This window comes from Aythya marila (genome assembly GCF_965140915.1).
Source record: "Aythya marila genome assembly, chromosome: 1".
In the NCBI taxonomy this organism is placed as follows: Eukaryota; Metazoa; Chordata; class Aves; order Anseriformes; family Anatidae; genus Aythya; species Aythya marila.
The window spans coordinates 666,903-682,183 of NC_139042.1; the positions used below are offsets into that span (position 1 = coordinate 666,903).

General features: G+C 65.0%; 1 protein-coding gene across 2 annotated transcripts; it reads right to left on the bottom strand.

Moving 5' to 3' along the window:
• Positions 1–1,741: 1,741 nt before the first annotated feature.
• Positions 1,742–15,166, bottom strand: PGAP2 (post-GPI attachment to proteins 2). Of its 2 annotated transcripts, XM_082764468.1 has the most exons (6): positions 15,151–15,166; positions 13,410–13,584; positions 11,720–11,972; positions 9,926–10,032; positions 3,010–3,118; positions 1,742–2,711 (listed from the first exon to the last, which is right to left on the bottom strand). In XM_082764468.1, exons 2-6 carry the CDS (start codon positions 13,572–13,574, stop codon positions 2,581–2,583), a joined length of 765 nt encoding a protein of 254 aa, XP_082620594.1. In that variant the 5' UTR covers positions 13,575–13,584; positions 15,151–15,166; the 3' UTR covers positions 1,742–2,580. The 2 variants fall into 2 exon arrangements, with proteins under 2 accessions (XP_082620594.1, XP_082620595.1); XM_082764469.1 differs by lacking the exon at positions 15,151–15,166 and having other exon boundaries at positions 9,938–10,032; positions 13,410–13,606.
• Between the last annotated feature and the right edge of the window lie 115 nt (positions 15,167–15,281).

Below are 15,281 nucleotides of genomic sequence, written 5' to 3' on the forward strand. Positions count from 1 at the left end.
ACACGGGCGCTGACCCCAAAATCTGGGGTGTCCTGGGGGTGCTCCTGGGCTGGGGGGAGCCTGGGGTACCCTGCTATGGCCGGGCCTGCAGCCCAGGGCCCACACAGGGACAGCGCTGGGGGCCATGGGGACGTGGCAGGGGTGGGCACAGGGACACGGGATGGGGACGTTGCAGGGCACGGGGACGGGGGCACTGCAGATGATGGGTGAGGGGACACCACGCAGAACCACAGACTGCTTTGGGTCAGAAGGGACCTCAAAGCCCCCCCAATCCCACCCCCACTGCCCTGGTCAGGGCCTCCAGCCCCCAGCCCCAGCTGCCCAAAGCCCCATTCACCCCCTCCAAGCTCAGCACCGGAGCCCCCCACGCCCGGAGCCATCCCTGGGGGTGCTGGGGAGGGGGCTCGGGGCGCTGCCGGTGGCCGGATCCGTCCCTGGCAGGGCCCCGGCACACACGGTCCCTTGTCTGGCCGTGGGGCCGCAGCCAGGCCCCGCTGCAGGAAGGGCAGAGACCCGGCGGCCCCGCACAAGCCGCCTTTGTTCCCCGCCAGCTTCCTCGGCAGATCTGGGGGGGCCCCGGGGGCTTGGCGTGGGCGACGGTGCCCACAAGGCTGGGGGGGGGTGCCCACGTCCCCATCCTGTGCCGGGGGCACGTGCCGGCCGCCAGCCTCGCCGCAGCCCCTTGGGGATGGTGCAAAGCCCCCCCCCAACCTCACAGACCCCACAGAGCCCCCCGGGAGCCCCACGCACCCCATCCCCGTGTCCCCAGGGTGCTGCCCCCACGGGGACCCCAGGGCCGCAGCGGGGGGCTCCGTGCGCCTGGAGCTGCTGGGGCAGGGTCTGGCCATGGGGACCCCTGGAGGGGTCAGGGGGAGCGGGGCTGGGACAGGGCAGGGACCCAGGGACCCGGGGCAGGACGCGGAGCTGCAGCAGGACGCGGCCCTGCCCTGGCCCCGGGGCGCAGCGTGGGGATGAGCTCACGGGTTTGGGTTTTCCCCTCCTCGTCCCTGCTGCTGCATGAGGTCAGGGCCGTGCCGAGGCGTGGGCAGCCCCGGGGGAGCCCCAGGGCGGCGCAGAGGGGAGCCGAGGGCTGGCGGCTGAGCTGCGCCCCGGCCCTGCTGCCTGCACCCTGCCCCGAGCTGGATCAGCCCCACGTGGCTGTCCCACATCCCCTGCCCCATATCCCACGTCCCATGCCCCATATCTCACCTCCTGTGCCCCATATCCCACCTCCCGTGCCCCATTTCCCATATTCCGTGCCCCATATCCCACCTCCCATGCCCCATAACCCACATCCAGTGCCCCATATCCCACCTCCCATGCCCCATATCCCACGTCCCCCACCCCGTGACCGCCCAGCCCAGCCCTGCAGCATCTGCAGCCGCATCAGGTCCCCGGGGCTGGGCGGGGAGCGGAGCCTCCAGCTGCAGGAGGTCCCTGCCAGCAGCTCCCCCCCACCCCACGCCCCACCAGGGCTGCCCAGAGCATCCATCCTGCACCCAGCCCCGGCCCCACATCGCCTTGGGGTCCTGGGGTTGGTGGGGTGCCAGGGCTGTGCCGGGGGCTTGGGCACTTCCCTGTCCCCAAACAGCCGTGCCAACGTCCACGCGGGCACCGGAGCAGCTCCCGGCACAGCTGCAGGGAGCCGAGCCCCCAGCCAGCCCCGGGTGCAGGCGATGGATCTGGAGGTGAGGAGGAGGAGGAGGGAGGGCAGTGAGGAGGCAGAGAGCTCACAAAAATATTCAGTGCTTTATTTCATCCTCCAAACCAAGACAACACGCTGCTGGGAGGCGCCACGCCGCGCGCATGCAGGCGGAGGGATGGGTGGAACCCGGTGCAGGGCACGCACGGGTGGAGATGTTTAAGGGGTTTAAGGGGCTGCCCAGCCCTGCCAGGACCCCAACTGGGGCCCCTCCAGCTCAGCCCGGGGCAGCTTTGCCCCACAGCAGCACCGAGGGGCCTGGATCAGCCCCAGCCTCTGCAGCCTGTGCCCAGCTCTGCCCCGTTCACTCCGCTCAGTTCTGGGGGTGCGACCGGAGAGACGCGGGGTGGGGGCTCCCCTAAGCTTCGCAGCCCCCTCTGGGCCATGAGCCCTTGTTGGAGACGTTGGCCAAGGGTCCCCTGACAAAGTTCCCCCAGCCTGGAGGAGAAACCGTGAGGCCACCCAGCTGGAGTGGGGGCAGGGAAGGACCCCCCAAAGAACCAGGCAGCAGCCGCCCGACCCCTCGCCCGCCCTCCCCTGGGTCCCAAAACCAGCAGGGAGCTGGGGCAGGGAGCCTTGGCCATGCGGGTCCCCACACCCCCTGCATCTGAGAGCTCTGGCCACGGGCAGGGACCACGCACAGCACCAAGGCTGGAGCCCAGGACACGGAGACGTCTCCAGCAGCAGGGCACCGAGCACCACAGAGGGCAGGGGCTCGGCTTCATGTCCCTGCCACGGGGCCAGCACCTCTGCAGGACAGCCCTGGCTACCAGCAGGCACAAACCTCTTGCCCAGAGCCCCGCCGGGCAGGGGCTGCTCACTGCACCCAGGGCACGGCTCAGCACCGCTGCGGGGTGCCCGCGGCGTGCGGGGCCCGGCTAGAAGTGCTTGTCTTCCAGCATGGAGCTCACCACCAGCTCCTTGTTGCTGAAGTCCCAGAAGGCAGTCATGTGGAAGGCCATGTTGGAGAGGACAACCAGGTACTCCAGGAAAGCGAAGATGGTGTAAACTGGCAGGGGAAACACAGCGGGTTAGTGGGATGTCTCACGTGCCGCCCGGCAGCCGGATTTGCCCCCAATTTGCCCCCAAGAGCAGGGAGCTCTGGGGACAGCTCCCAGGGCTGCAGGGACACAGGGCAGGGGTCGGTGCCAGGCCTCTGCCAAGCACAGGGCAGAGGAGGGGAGGAGCAGGGTGGCTGGGCACCGTCCCGTGTGGGGGCTCTGCTGCTCCGAGCCAGGGTGACCCCGGCCCCTTCCCAAAATCCTGGCACAGCCGAGTGGCACAGAGCGCGGCCGGCACGTCCGTACCTCCGGGCCCGCAGTACCAGTTGTGGTGGAAGTAGACACACACGGCAAACGCGAAGGTGATGAAGGTGAAGAAGAAGAGCAGCTGCTTCCACTTGTACGACTTGCGCTCCTGGAAGAGACCGAGGGCACCTGCTCACAGCCTGGCCGCCCGCACGGCCCCGGTGCTGGATCCGGCCCCGTCACGGCGCACGCGGCACCGCAGGGACATGGGACATGGGCAGCCCCCTGCACCACACTGTGCCCTGGCACTGCCAGCGATTTGGGAATGGTTCCCACAGCAGAGCTCACACTGGCACCCAGGGAAGGGGCAACGGCACAACCAGACTTGGATCCTCCAGCCCCGGCAGTGGGGAATTCACCAGCGTGGGCAGCCGGTGCCGTGTGGGAGGCACCACACGAGCCGCAGCAGGGCTCGGGCACGCGTCCCTGGTGAGCACCAGCATCGGGGTGGGACCCAGGCGGAGGACACGGGGATGCCACCCACGGCCCCCCGGGCTGCCCTGGTTGTTATTCCTGCTGCTGAGTGGGAGGGGAATTTTCCTCTCGCCTGCTGTTTCACGTGAGGCAAAAACTCCATTTTCAGGGACTGCTGAGAGTAAGGAAAATTTAAATTGCCCCATCACACTTTCCATTACCCCACCGAAAGCGCGCCTGCAGGCTCAGCCCCGCCGCCCCGAGCACAAACAGGTTGCGGCGGGGAGGAAAACCCAGAGAGGAAGGGCGGCCTCGCGGTTACGTTTGCCATCTGGGGGCTCGGGGAGCTCAGCCCGGAGCTCCCCAATTCACCACGGCCGCTCTCCTTGTGCCGACCCGCAAGGGCGAGGGGCTGGGGGAGCGCTGGGGGCGCGCGGCGGTGCCAGCCGGTGGCAGGGCAGCAGGCAGCACGCGGGGCTGTGGCCGCGTTATGCAAAGTTTCACACCGGAAAAGCGGGTCACGGCACAGCCTTGTTTTCATCCAGGTCCCACGGCAGCGGAAACAGTCGCACGCTGCAGGCAGCGGTGGAGCCCCGCTCGTCTCAGCAAGGTGAGCGGCAGCGCCCCGCTCCTGGCTCCTGCGCTCTGCACCGCGCCCCGCGGCACCACAGCGCGCCGAGCTGCACCACAGCATGCTGAGCTGCGCCCCGCGGCGCTGCATCAAGCTGTACGGCACGCCGGGATGCTCCGCAGTGTGCTGCGCCTCGTGGCACCGTGCTGCACTGCATGGCAGCACGTGGCATTGCACTGCGCCTCGTGGCACCACACCGCACCTCATGGCACTGTGCTGCGCTGCATGGCAGCACGTGGCACCACAACACACCTCGTGGCACTGTGCTGCACCTCGTGACACCGTGGTGAACTGCTCCGTGCCACACCTCATGGCACCATGCTGCACTGCAAGGCAGCACATGGCACTGCACTGCACCTCGTGGCACCATGCTGTGTTGTACCTTGCTGTGCCTCGTGGCACCGCGCTGTGCTGCATGGCAGCACGTGGCATTGCAACACACCTCGTGGCACCACACCACACCTCGTGGCACCGTGCTGCACTGCACTGCACCTCATGGCATCATGCTGTGCTGCACGGCAGCATATGGCACTGCAACACACCTCGTGGCACTGTGCTGCTCCTCGTGACACCGTGGTGCTCTGCTCCGTGCCATATCTCATGGCACCATGCTGCACTGCATGGCAGCACATGGCACCGCACTGCACCTCGTGGCACCACACCAAACCTCGTGGCACCGTGCTGTGCTGCACCTTGTTGCACCCTGTGGCACCGTGCTGCACTGCAAGGCAGCACGTGGCATTGCACCACACCTCGTGGCACCACACTGCACCTCGTGGCACCGTGCTGTGCTGCACGGCAGCACGTGGCACCACAACACACCTCGTGGCACTGTGCTGCTCCTCGTGGCACTGTGTTGCGCTGCATGGCAGCACAGGGCACTGCACCACACCTTGTGGCACTGCACCACACTGCACCTCGTGGCACTGCACCGCACCTCATGGCACTGTCCTGCACTGCACCATGCTGCACCTCGTGGCACCGTGCTGTGCTGCACCTTGTTGCACCTTGTGACACCGTGCTGCACTGCATGGCAGCACGTGGCATTGCACCACACCTCGTGGCACCACACTGCACCTCGTGGCACCGTGCTGTGCTGCACCAGGGCACTGCACCACGTCTCATGGCACCTCACTGCACCTCATGACACCGTGCTGCACTGCACCACATCCAGTGCACTGCCCTGCAGCTGGTGGTGCCACGCTGCACCCCGTGGCACCACGCAGCTCTGAGCTGCTCCACCTTCATGCACCGCGTCACGCAGCACCTCCCCCAGCCCCTGACAGCTCCATGCCCCCAGCCCCAGACAAGCCCTGCAGGAAGCCGCTGCGTGCAGCAGGATCACGGCGCTGCCAGGTTCCTTCAAGTGCCCCCAGGACTTGGTGGCCAAGAGCTGGGACAGGAACGGCACAGAGCTGTGGGGTACGGGGCCGAGCTGCGCGTGCCCTGGCACCGAGGATTAATTCTGCCCCGGGCAGCACCTAATTAGCTGTTTTCCTCTATAATCCTTCCTCGGGATGGGCTCAGCCCAGAGTCTCACCCCCCTGCTGCCGGGAAAAGCCAAGCTAAGCCGCGGGGCAGATGGCTGTGCAGGGTGGGGGGGGCCCAGGCAGCACCAGGGGTGGTGCAGGGGCTCCAAGCAGGAGCCTGAGGCAGCCCCCAGGGCTGCAGGTGGGTGACCAGAGGGACAAGGCAGTCCCAGGGACATGGGACGGGCTCGGGATATGTGCTGGCCATGGAGACCACTGTCCCTGTCCCGGCACGGTGCGGTGCAGTGCATTGATGGAAACTGGGAGTTTGTGCTTCCTGGTGGACCCAGTCCCCGACCCCTGCACGCTGCTCCTCATGCACACAGCCCCCCGAGGCAGCCCCGCTGCACTGGGACACGCGTCTGGCCCAGCAAACCACAGGCACGTTATATTTAGAGCCGCCGCTTGCAGGCTCTGCGCTGCAGCACGCTGCCCCGTGCACGCGAAGGTGAGTCAGGAGCAGGAGGCAGAGGGAGGGGGACAGGAGGACAAAACGCCACCGGCTGCAGCCACCAGCACGGAGGGGCCTGGCCCCGTGCCCTGCGCCCCATGCGGAGCCCACGGACAGCCCCCAGCCGCCCCTTCCCCCTGGGGAGAGCCCCGCACCACGAGCCCTGGCTACGGGGCTGCGGGACGGGCAGCAGGAGGCACGGAGCCTGCCTGCTCCTCCACCACCTCCAGGGAGCATCCCCGCGGGGTTTATGCCTCAGTGCCCCAAGGGACGTGCCACAGGAGGGCACAGGTGGCTGGGTTCAGAGCACCCCACGCGCAGACCAGGTGCCAGACCCAGCCGCATCCCACGCAGGGGGCTCGGGCTTTCCAGAGACCCCCTGTGCGCTGGGAGCCCTTCCCGGGGGCTACGTGCTGCACCCCAGCCCCGCTGGCCCCCAGAGCACTTCTGGCTTCCCTGCGGTGACCGCGGAGCCGAGCGGCTCCAGCGGGGCGAGCTGAGCACCGGGATATTTATAGCGGCCTCGTGCGAGCCACCGCCGCGGGGCTGCTGGCGAGGAGCTGGGCTGAAACCACGCGTGCTCACGGGCCCTGCTCACAGCTCGGCTCCTGAGGGGCTGGCAGCTCGGCACGGCTTGGCACAGCTTGGCACAGAGGCATGGCACGGAGGGACAGCGCGGCACAGCCCCAGCGCCCGGCCACCGCGCGCGTGCATGCGTGTCTCCGGGCCGGGACGCAGACGAGGGTGACGCCAGCTGCCGGGGAAGAGGAGAAATGTGTTTGCAAACAAGAAGTGAAACCCGGCTGCCTGGCTGCGCTGCTCCCCGTGGCACGGGGCTGCGGGGGCCTGCAGCTGGCCCGGAGCTGGGGCTGAGCTGGGGAGCACCAGCAGCGATGTGCGCAGGGCTCAGCGCCGTGCTCTGTGCGCCCAGCCCCGTGCTGGGGGCTCTCTGTGTTCCTTCCCCCCCCGAGCTCCCATCTGTTGCCCCTTCCCCTCCTCCTCCCTGCCCGATTTCCTTTCCCCCCCCCCTCCCGCAGAGCTTTATTTTCCTTTCTCTCGCTCTTTGCAGCTGGAAGCCGTGAGCACTTCCCCATTAGCAGCAAGTTCCCCAGCACCTTCCTGCCCTTGCAGTTGCAACACGAGCCCTGGGGAGCGCGAGGCTTTTGCAACCCCGGTTCCTGTCACACACGTGCTCACGCTGAAACCCCAGCGCAGCCCGGCAGCTTTGGGGCCTCCAAAGGGCCCCGGTGACTCCGTGCTGTGGCTCTGCGCCCTCCTGCGGGATGGGATGGGTTGGGAACCCAGCCCAAAACGGCCCCAAATGCAGCCCTGGCAAACCCAAGCTGGGTCGGGGAGCTCTGGTGGCCATGGCACAGGGCAGCCGTGCAGAACTGCCCCAAATTCTCCCATTCCTGGGGGCTGTTGGAAGTTCCCCCAAGGACCCCACGACTTCAGGGTGCAGGATCTGCTCCTGCTGCAGGGCTGGGGGATGGCAGAGGTGACCAAATCACCCCACGACCCACGTGAAACGAGCCGGAGCCTGGCTCCGAGGCAGCACCAGGGCCGTTCCCAGACAGCCCTGGCTTCCCCTGCGAGCAGACACAGCCCGTGCTCTCCCCTAAAATAACCCCACAAGGTTCCCAGCTCAGCAATCTGCCCAGGTCAGCAGCTGCCACACTTCTCCCTGCTGGGCCGGGCAGTTCCCACTGGCACTGGCGAGGAGGATGTGGCACCGCAGCGTCCCCCGGCACGGCCCCGTGCCCCCTTTGTGGCCCCGAGCACAGCCCCCAGACCCACAATGGGGCCACGGGACGAGCCCAGGGGACTCGAGCAGCAGGACAAACCCCATTTTTGCCTGGCAAAAAGGTGGGGGAGGACACAGGAGCACGGCTCACAGCAGCACCTCCAGCCCGGCTGTGTTTTGGGGGTGCTGACGGGGCACCGGAGCCGCCCTGCAGAGGGGCAGCTCCCTGGGGAGGCCTCCCCCAGCCACGGGCTCCATCCTGGTCCCGCTGCTTCCAGAAAGGTTTATTTAATGTGGGAGCTTTTCCGTCGCACACGCACTTTCTTTTTCAGAGGACCTCGCTCCCCGGGCGACAGCACCATCTGCTGACAGGCGGCCCCATCAAAACCAGCCCGGGCTCGGGGCCAGGTTTCCTGGGGTCCTGGGCTGTGCTGCCCCTGCACCCACAGCTCTGGGGCTGGCTGAGCACCTTGTGACAAGCTCCAAGTCCCATCCTGCCCAGGCTGAGAGCGTGGGGCCTCTCACAACCAAAACAGAGCCGCTGGGTGCTGCCCCACACTGCTCGGGCAGCTCCTCTCCATCCCAGCGCAGCCGATGCCGGGGCACCTCCAGGTCCCCCTGCTTCAAGCCCTGCTCCAGGGGGGCCACCCGGGGCTGCTCGCACATGTCCCTGGTGCTGTACTGGGTGCTCACACCAAGCCCCGACCCCGTGTGCTGAGCCCTGCAGCACCGGGGAGGGGGCGAGCAGCCGCCTCACCCCCCGCGGCGCACAGAGCCTGCGGGTGCAGGGTGCTCCCCACAGCTCCCAGCCCCTTCAGATGCAGGGAACAGGGGGTGCAGCCGTGTGGGGAGGGCTCTGGGCAGAAAGGAGACCCCGTGCTCGCTGTGCCAGCCTCCTGGCAAGGAGAGGAATGGCCCCGGGGTGACACAGCCGGGGGACAACCCGCATGCAGCAGTGCTGCCAGACGGCAGCGGGGCACCTCGGGCTGCCACCAGGACTTTGGTCCCCACGTTTCCCAGCACAAAGTGCAGAGACACCCCAGGGATCAGCAGAACAAGCCGGCTGCCTGCTGGCAGGTCGCTCGCCCTCACCCTCCTGCAGCAGCACTGCCGTGTGTGGCAGGGACAGGAGGGACAGCAGCGCCCTGCCCGCTGCGGCACGGCCAGCTGTGCCAAAAGGCAGCGAGTGCGAGCTCCAGCGTGGCACGGGAACGGCCACCGGGCTCACAGCCTGCACCCAAACTGGTGTTCCTGCAAGCCAACAGCAGGATGAGCACTGCTGCTGATGCACCATGAGCTGGGCTTGGTGCTATGGAGCTGTAATGCCCATGGGCACACGCACCCCGTCGGCACGTGCTGCTCGGGGAGCCCTCATCTGAGCTGCAGGACTGCGAGGGAGAGGCGCAGGGGGTGCAAAAACAAGGAAAGCAAAAAAAAAAAAAAGATGAAATAGAGGAAGCTACTGGGAAGCCACCCCCTGTCCCACCCCCAGGCCACGAGCACGGCGAAGCCACCGGGCTTGGCAAACCACCGCCGTGCCCACAGAGCTACAGCTGCAGCCTCCTGCCTGTTCCCAGCCCGGGCAGCAGCAGCCTGTGGCCCCCCGGCCCCGTGGCACGCTGTGGAGCAGACAGGGCACCACACAGAGCCACGAGCCGGGCTCTCTGCCTGGCCAGTGGGACCCCAACCCCTCAAACAAGACCCACAGCCACCCTGCTCAGCAGGACAGACAGACAGGAGCGCTCGGGGCAGCTCCTCCCTGGAGCAGGAGGTTTGCACGGTGCCTGCGTCCCGCTGCTGCAGCCGCCCCCATTTGCGGGGGCACCGCACCCCACAGGGCCCCAAATGGGCACCCGGGGGACAGGGCAGACCCCAGGGACACGGGGACAGGGGCTGGGATTCCAGGTGTCAGCTCCAGGTGGAAACGAGAGAGCAGGAATTAAGGACATTCCTCTGTGCTTTGTTTGGGTAAATTGGACCAAATCGCGGATTTTGGTGACCGCCTGACCTCCAGCCCCTCTCGCTCCAACATTGTGGGTTTTCCCACCCCGTTGGGGTTATTTCAAAGCGAGGTAGAGGTTGAAGCCCTGCCACCGCCAGCCGAGAGCCCCGGCCCCGAGCAGAGAAGAAAGGAAAAGTGTCTGTACCTCGGGACTTACTGTGTGTTTCTTAGTCATCCTCCAGAGGATGCACGTCAGGAGCATGTGGCCCAGGGCCGACGTGATGAAGACGATGAAGGCATTTTCGTGGATTGCTGAATCAACGAGACAACAGGGTTCCTGTTACAGCCGGGCAGGGAAGCGAGCTGGGAGCACAGGGGGAAGGGACAGGCTTTGGGACCAGCCCCGGGGATGCTGCGCCAGGGCACGGAGTCTTCACGGCTCCACGCCAGCCGTGCAGAGAAGGGGGAGGGAGAGCCCAGCTACCCCAGGTGACTTTTTAAAGAAGTGTTTCTATTAAAAAAAAAAATAATAAAAAGTTTCCCAGCCTTTTCTCCAGGAACCGAGCCCACCGGCTGAGCTCACAGCCGAGACCCCCAGCCATAAAGCAGGTCCCCCCCCCACCTTCCCTCTCACCCCAGGGGACGGGGAGCAGCGTGGGGAAGGAGCCCTTGGAGGTGGCCAAGCTCCTGCCCTCCTCCTGCAGCTCCGAAGCTCTCCCTACAGACCTGAGGAGCTGCCACGAGGAGCTGCGAGGCTGGGCTGGCCCCAGCTTTCAGCGCAGCTTCTGCCCTTCCTCCTCCTCCTCCTCCTCCTCCCCCCAGGACCACAGACCCCCACCCACCAGGTTTCCATCCAGCTGCCCCGGAGCACACGGAGCTGTTGGTGAGCTCACCCCCAGCCCCGTGCTGAGCCCCCCAGGAGCAGCAAACACCCAGAAACAGGACTGGAGGATGGGGCTGCTCGAACCCTGCTGCAGCGGGGGGCATCCTGGAGCACCCAGGGGACGTCCTCGGGCTCCTTCCTCGGCCCTGAGCCCACGGGCTCCCTGCTGAAGGCGCAGGTTAAGCCTACAAGTGCCTGGCTGCTGGGAAATTTATGGGGCTGACATCCAGCAGGCAAGAGAGGGCCCCAGGACGGGCTGCCCCGGGCACAGCTCCTGGGTGAGGAGCAGAGGAATCAACCTCTGGGCTGCAAAACACAGGGCAGCGAGCAGGGAAATGGGCTCACACCGAGCCGCCTGCTGTCCCTGCAGCCCCAAGCGCTGCGGTTGCTGCACTGGCTGCCGGGCTTTGCACCACAGCCGGGTGGGCAATGGCTCCAAAGAGCCACCCGGTGAGGAACCAGAACCCGCAGGGCTCCGTCCTGTGCCCCGGCACAGCAGCAGGCACAGCGAGCCCCAGCCGTGCTGTTTTTTCCTCTACAACAGCTCCACCTCGCTGACCCACCACGAGCCCTCGTGCACCCAGCAGCTGCTGGTGCCGCCGGCTTTCAGATTCGTTTCTGATCAGACCGTGTGGGGAAAAAAAAGAGTTTTCCTTTCCCTTCCCTTCCTGAGCGGCGTTTCCTAGCCTCGCACGGTCCCATTTTGTGCTGATTCAACCCGAAAGGCTCTGGCTTTGCCCTGAGGCTGACTCAGGGAGTTTCGCCCAGGCATTTTTGGTGGGAGGGTGCTGGAAGTGCTGCTACAAGAAACTCAGGCTGGAGGCCGGCTCGGAGCCAAAGTTCAGGCGTGGAGGCAGCGCTGGGAGCAGCAGCAGGCGTTGGCCTCTCTCTGCCCAGCCGTGACGAGAAGCGGCCAGCAGTGACAAAAACCCAGCCTGAAAACTCATCAGCCCCAAGAATTTCAGGAAGAACAGGGCTCTCTGTATGCTGGGGTAACCTCCACGTCCCAACCCCAACATTTAGGAATCCTCCTCCTTCTCCCACCTCCGTTTCTCCAAGATACAGACCCTGGAAGCGCCCTCGGGACGCAGGGCCCGTGAGGGAGGAGGCACCCACCGTAGTTCTCGGAGGAGGACACGTAGGTGAGCACGAGCAGGGCGAAGTTCTCCAGCAGGTTGAGCAGCAGGTTGAAGTGGCAGAGGCGCGGGTAGCGGGGGTGGGAGCAGTGGCAGCTCTGGTAGTGGTTCCAGTAGGCCACGGCCACCAGGAAGCGGGGCGCCGAGTGCAGCCCGATGCAGAGGCGCCAGACGTAGCGCTGCGGGGTCTCGCCCCCGATGGCCGCGCTGATGGAGGGCAGGTAGTTGGGGACCTGGAGGGGGACACGGCGGCTCAGGGAGGTGCGGGGAGCCAGGAGGGGCAGCACCCAGCCCCGAGACCCCCTCGGGAGGGAATTGCTTCATCCTGTCCTCCAGGTGCTCTCCTGCTGCCCTCTGCTCCTGCTCCTGGCTCTCTCGGGAGGTTTCTTGGGGTCCCAGGGTGTAACAGGCCAGCCCCTGGCTCTGACACCTCCCCACCCACCACACACCAGTCTGTTGGACTTACTGGTCCTCCCAACACCCTTTCCTTGGACACCAGCATTGGAGAGAAGCCTGCCCGTGGCTCCAGAGCCCCCCACGGGGCCCCCACGTAGCCCCCTCTACACCTAAACATCTTTTAGAGACCTCCAGGGATGGGGACTCCACCACTTCCCTGGGCAGCCCATCCCAGTGCCTCACAACCCTTTTAGTAAAGAAGTTCTTCCTAACATCCAACCCAAACCTCACCTTGTGCAACTTCAGCCCATTCCCCCTCGTCCTGTCACCAGGCACGTGGGAGAACAGACCAACCCCCACCTCACTACAGCCTCCTGTAAGGTACCTATAAGGTACCTTATGGACCTACAGGGTACCTATAAGGTATCTATAAGGCACCTTAAAGACCCACAGGGTATGTATAAGGTACCTTAAGGACTGCTAGGGTACCTATACGGTACGTATAAGATATCTTAAGGACCTATAGGATACCTATAAGGTACCTGTAAGGTACCTTAAGGACCTATAGAGTACCTAAAAGGTACCTTAAGGACTTATACAGTACCTATAAGGTACCTTTAGGACCTATGGTGTACCTATATGGTACCTATAAGGTATCTTAAGGACCTATACGGTACCTGTGAGGTACCTTAAGGACCTACAGGATACCTATATGGTACTTATAAGGTACCTTAAGGACTTATAGAATACCTATAAGGTACCTTTAGGACCTATAGGGTACCTATAGAGTACCTGTGAGGTACCTTAAGGACCTATAGGGTACTTATAAGGTACCTTAAGGATCTATAGGGTACCTATAAGGTACCTTAAGGACTTAAAGGGTACATATAAGGTACCTTAAGGGCCTACAAAGTACGTGTAGGGTACCTATAAATACCTACACTTTACCTACATTATACCTACACTTTATGGGTACCTGTAGTGTACCCATAAAATACGTTAAGGACTTACAGGATACCTACAAGGTACCTTAGGGACCTATAGGGTACCTATGAGGTACCTTAGGAATCTATAGGGTACCTATAGGGTACCTATATGGTCCTTGTAAGGTACCTTAAGGACCTATGGTGTACCTATAAGGTACCTTAGGGACCTATAGGGTACCTATGAGGTACCTTATGGACCTATAGGGTGCCTGTGAGGTACCTTAGGGTACACCTAAGGTCCTGGCACCCCAGGGCCATGCAGCCCCCCCGTGGATCGGCGGCGCTCACCCCGCAGTGCGTGGCCGTGGTCTCCTGGAAGTGGAAGAGCAGGGACCAGGTGACGCAGAAGAGGAAGCCGAAGAGGGGGCAGCACACGGTGCCCACGGCCAGCCTGGTGAAGGGCAGCCGCAGCAGGATCCCGTCCCGGTCCAGGGGCAGCGGAACCTGCAGCATGCTGCCGGGCCTGCAGCACCGGCACCAGACCCCATTACTGCATCCCCATCACCAGACCCCATTACCGGTTCCCCACTACCAGCCCCCCATTCCTGCACCCCCTGGTTCCCACACCCCTGTTACTGGCCCCCCATTACCGCACCCCCATTACCAGCCCCCCATTACCACACCCCCCCGTTACCATAACCCCATTCCCGCACCCCCATCACCAGACCCCATTACCAGCCCCCCGTTACCGCACCCCCTGGTTCCCGCACCCCTGTTACCAGCTCTCCATTATTGACCCCCCATTACCACACCCCCATTACTGGTTCCCCATTACTGGTCCCCCATTATTGACCCCCCATTACTGCACCCCCCCGTTACCGTAACCCTATTCCCACACCCCCATCACCAGTTCCCCATTCCTACACCCCCATTAGCGGCCCCCCGTTACCATTTACCCCTGTTCCCGGTCCCCCATTCCCAGCTCCCTGTCACTGCACCCCCATTACCGGTCCCCCATTCCCACACCCCCCGTTCCCGCACCCCCCTGTTCCTGGCGTCCCGTTCCTGCACCCCCCAGTTCCCGCACCCCAGTCACCAGCCCCCTTTTCCCACACCCCTGTTACTGGCTCCCTGTTACTGGCCCCCTGTTCCTGCACCCCCTGTTCCCGCATCCCCATCACCAGACCCCATTACCAGTTCCCTGTTCCCAGCCCCCCGTTCCTGCACCCCCCGGTTCCCACACCCCTGTTACTGGCCCCCCGTTACCATACCCCTGTTCCCGGTCCCCCATTCCCACACCCCCCATTCCTGCACCCCTGTTACCAGCTCCCCATTACCAGACCCCCGTTATTGACCCCCCCTTACCACACCCCCTGCTACCATAACCCCGTTCCTGCACTCCCATCACCAGACCCCCATTACCAGCCCCCCATTCCTGCACCCCCCGGTTCCTGCACCCCCATTACTGGCCCCCCATTGCCATCCTCCTGTTCCTGGCTCCCCATCACCGGCCCCTTGTCACTGCACCCCCATTCCCAGCCCCCATTCCCACATTCCCCATTCCCACACCCCCCGTTCCTGGCGCCCTGTTCCCATACCCCCCCCGTTCCTGCACCCCCATTCCTGCACCCCTGTTACCAGCTCCCCATTACCGGCCCCCCATTACCGAAACCCCCCGTTACCATAACCTCATTCCCACACCCCCATCACCAGACCCCATTACCAGTTCCCCGTTACCAGCCCCCCGTTCGTGCACCCCCCGGTTCCCACACCCCCGTTACCGGTCCCCCATTACCATTTACCCCTGTTCCCAGTCCCCCATTCCCACACACCCCATTACCGGCTCCCCAACACTGCACCCCCGTTCCCGGCCCCCCATTCCCACACCCCCCGTTCCCGCACCCCCTGTTCCTGGCTCCCTGTTCCTACACCCCCCATTCCTGCACCCCAGTCACCAGCCCCCCGCTCCGGTCCCCCTTTTCCCGTACCCCCGTTACCGGCTCCCCATTCCCATCCCCCCATTCCCGCCCCCCCCGTCCCGGTCCCCCCATTCCCGTCCCCCCCCCGCCCCCGCCCCTCCCCCCCGCACCTTCCCCGCGCCCCCTCCGCGCCGCTCCGCGCCCGGCCCCGCCCCTTCTGGAGCCCCCGCCCCCTCCGCTCTCTGATTGGTCTCCCCCCGCAGAAGCCCCGCCCCCTCCGCCTCGGCCGTGGCGCAGCGCG